The sequence below is a fragment of the Dendroctonus ponderosae genome, unplaced genomic scaffold (genome assembly GCF_020466585.1).
Source record: "Dendroctonus ponderosae isolate FM_Combo_2020 unplaced genomic scaffold, Dpon_F_20191213v2 Dpon_F_20191213_7, whole genome shotgun sequence".
In the NCBI taxonomy this organism is placed as follows: Eukaryota; Metazoa; Arthropoda; class Insecta; order Coleoptera; family Curculionidae; genus Dendroctonus; species Dendroctonus ponderosae.
Genome location: NW_026018916.1, coordinates 12,200,573 through 12,204,105, shown reverse-complemented (window position 1 = coordinate 12,204,105; position 3,533 = coordinate 12,200,573). Strand labels below are relative to the sequence as shown.

At 34.9% G+C, this 3,533-nt stretch overlaps 1 protein-coding gene across 1 annotated transcript in view; it reads right to left on the bottom strand.

Moving 5' to 3' along the window:
• Positions 1-3,533, bottom strand: part of LOC109538413 (E3 ubiquitin-protein ligase RNF181) — a 13,597-nt gene that overhangs the window by 6,643 nt on the left and 3,421 nt on the right. Inside the window, exons 2-3 of the mRNA XM_048668259.1 lie at positions 3,228-3,441; positions 3,056-3,165 (exon numbers count right to left, since the gene is read on the bottom strand). Of these exons, the coding sequence (XP_048524216.1) occupies positions 3,056-3,165; positions 3,228-3,426 (309 nt within the window). The 5' untranslated portion in view covers positions 3,427-3,441. The remainder of the gene's footprint in view (positions 1-3,055; positions 3,166-3,227; positions 3,442-3,533) is intronic.

The window sequence follows — 3,533 nt, the reverse complement described above, 5'->3', positions numbered from 1 at the left end:
GAGTTAATTAACTGAATACGAGAAGCTGCTTAATAAGAGTGGATAATAAGGAGATTACACAGGCACTAGCTTGTTTGGAGTTAACCATTCAAATGTTTGGTGTTGTATGGTTTATTTCTAAGCATCAATATTAGAGGTTATGAGAACAGGTTGACATTTCGTCAACAAATCTTGTTGAATTTACGGTTTATCCTTGTCTTTGTATCTTATTGTCACTCTGTATAATTCCATGATTACCGGAGTTTTAAATAATTACGAAGCAACAGGTATTTGCGCAATGTTAATTAGGCAGATTACCTTGAAAAACATTGCTGCCGTATTTCTGATATAGTTTTTTGCAAATTTCTCAGTTTTTAATAACAATTAATTTCTTTTACTATTTTTTCTGTACTCCTATAACAGCGCCAGACAACACCTCCAGAGGAATGACGCCAATTTTGAATTACCCTGTAGAAATCGCGCATACCAAATATCAGCCCTCAAATCTCAATATTTAATTTGTAATAAACAATTAAAGTTGTGACCGCAGGCTATTCATTTGAAACGACACTAAACGCGCGAGAATGGTCGTGACGTCATAGTGCTGGTCGTTCGATGGAAAGGCAATACGGGAATACGGCTTGTCGTTGTCGTGTTAATGGAAGCAACACAAAAACATTATTACAAATGCTATATGGTGCCACTGTGTCCTAGTACAACTTTTTAAACGCCAGATAAGCTATTTATTCGTGTACCACGCGCTAAAAGCTGGCGTTTAAAATAGTTAAAAGTTAAAGGTATACAAGGATGTTTCTGAGAAGACTACTCCCCATGTATACATGTATAAGATCATTTTAATGCAAGTATAAAAAACAGTTTTGATTTTGTCTATTATATAACAGATAAATACTTTTTCACATAAATTTTGTGTCATAATTACAAAACCGACAAAAATCAGGTTGAGTATGGATTGTTCTGAAACTTTCCACGTCTATCGGATCAAGTGTCCACTAACGATGGTAACAGACTCAACGTCCTGAGTTCTTGAGTTTGAGAAACTTGAATTTTTAAGTAAGCGAGTGTAATTTATTGACAACATCAATTTTGAGAGTCACATTTACAAAGCCGACGAAAATCAGGTTCCGGATGGATTTTTCTGCATCTTTCCACGTCCATAGGGTCAAGTGTCTACTAAAGATGCTAAAGGATGCAACTACTGTCTGCTTTTTAGTCTGGGAGATGTTAATTTTTAAGTAAGCAAGCGCAAATATTTTTATTTCAAATATTCAGGTTCACGACTTGCGTACAATTTTTAATAAAATATTTCGATTTTCTTCTCCAAAAAYGCATTATTAGCGCTTCTAAAGTTTCCATAAAGTATAATAATTCAAAATATTTTTGGCTTAAAAATTGGATATCCGGCSTTCAAACCCTCATAACTTTCCAGTTTTTTAACYGAGTTTMGTTTTCTCAACCGTAATTTTTMGGGAACAYGCAACGCAGTTGATTTTGTTCAAAGAAGGTGCRATTTTTGTGTCTGAAAATGCTTGTTTGCCACTTAAATCCATCTCAAGTTTGCCTACATTGTAAAATAGRACATTTTTTGCCCGATTTTTAACCGATTTGAATTGCCTAAAAAGCCGGTTTTACAGAAKCTTGTGCYCTTTATAAGCTCTCTATAACCCAGTATTAATGATACAWATGGGGTCAGGATTAAGAGAGTTATTAAGAGMAAAACKTCCACAGCAAAAAATATAATATTATTCAAATATTCGGGTTTTCGACCTCAAATGCCCTRGAATTTTGTTAACRATGCCAACATTGATATTATGWTGCTTTTGCTGAATTTCGAATTTCAACCTGAGGCCAGTATTTAAGAGAAATATGCGAAAAAWTCGTACTAAAWCAAAATTCCATGAAACTCAAATCGAATTTTCATCAAAAATCCTTCAAATACCTTTMAGAATGCATTTTGAGAAAAAACTAACAAGAATCTTTGAAAAWTTTCATTTTGACAGCTTCGCAAAAAAAACRAATAWTTGAAGTTTMAAAYTGTTGAAAATTGAAACTGACTGTAGTAGCACTCTTTGAATAAAAAAGAAAAACTGACAGAAAGTGTCAATTTTTGACACSTTCAAAAAGTGAATAATTTGGCAGGTTCTCGCAATCTTGCCAATGTCTCCCAGAATATCACTTATTTTGTTTTATTTGATTTTATATAAATTCCACAAATTTATGCAGGATCAAACGAATCGGCAACGTATCATCCGTATTCAAAATAATGAAGTTTGCCAGTTTTTTTTGACAGAATAAAAATTCTAATTGGTCCATTTTAGTGTATAGTCTGTACGCGATAACTTTGGTCGCACGTCATCAGTGACGAAATGTAACTACCAACAAAAAAACAATTATGCATGAAATTTTTGTGATAAGTCGAAACTTTTGGGCATTAGAGTACCTCAAGCAACAGCAAAAGCGAGAAAGCACGGGGATATTTTAAGAATGCTTCTAGTATTTATGTTTATATAGGTAATTTATGGCGAGTATGGCAACAACGCTCGACCGACGATTGTTGACGTGCCACCAAAGTTATAGTGTACAGACTATATCTAGATTTATTTTCCGAATTATTCATTATCGAGGACAATAATACCTAATTTTGCTAGTGAGATTTTGAATTTCATTCATTCTTCTTTCAAAAGATATTCAATTTTACGCGACACCCTAAAAATGATAAAATTTTGAAAAAAACTCTATTTTGCTGAGAAACGGATAGAGTAGGTAGAAAAAATTTTCATAAAAGTTATTAGAAATAAAGGAAGGAACACAAGCAAAAACATTATACAGGGTGTTCCATTTAAAAGAGGGAGGTTTGAAATAACTTCCCGTATAAAGTCGCATAATGTCGCTGTTATTACATCTGAAAAGAGCGTCTCCGAAAATGCCATTATCCAAATTTTGCAGGATGCAAATCCCGAAATATTCTAATGGACGCCGACCGTGAGACACACTGTATACCTTTTCAACTTAAATAGACATACTGTAGGTACATTGCTGGTTGGTATGATAGATTTACCTTTGAGAGCCAAGGCAATATACAATCCGGATGAAAGACGTGTTTGCATGGCATCTTTTTCACGTTGTCGTGACTGGGGAATTCTTTGAGACACACTGGACACTGCAGACCTGACATAAAATCAAAACGAAAACTGTAGGCTACGGAAATAATCACTCAATGTTCATTGTACCTGTCTGCAATATAGTTTCACTCTCTAGAGCGTCAACGGCAACTTTGGAAGCAGGAGGCGGTAACATGTCTCCATTTTGAGAGCGCAAGAGCTCAAACATGCCATAATCTCTAAATAGTCGAGCCATATGGAGAGAATGATTTGGCTGTTCACCATCTCTCAGCTCCCGCCATCCCATTTCGGAAAAATAGTCAGTCATGATGCCCTAATTCACCTACAAATGTTCACTTTAGAGGACTTTCTTAGTCTTCAATAGTTAAAACTAAGCACAGTTCTGCTGCTATATCGAAATGGGGCCCGTAGGTT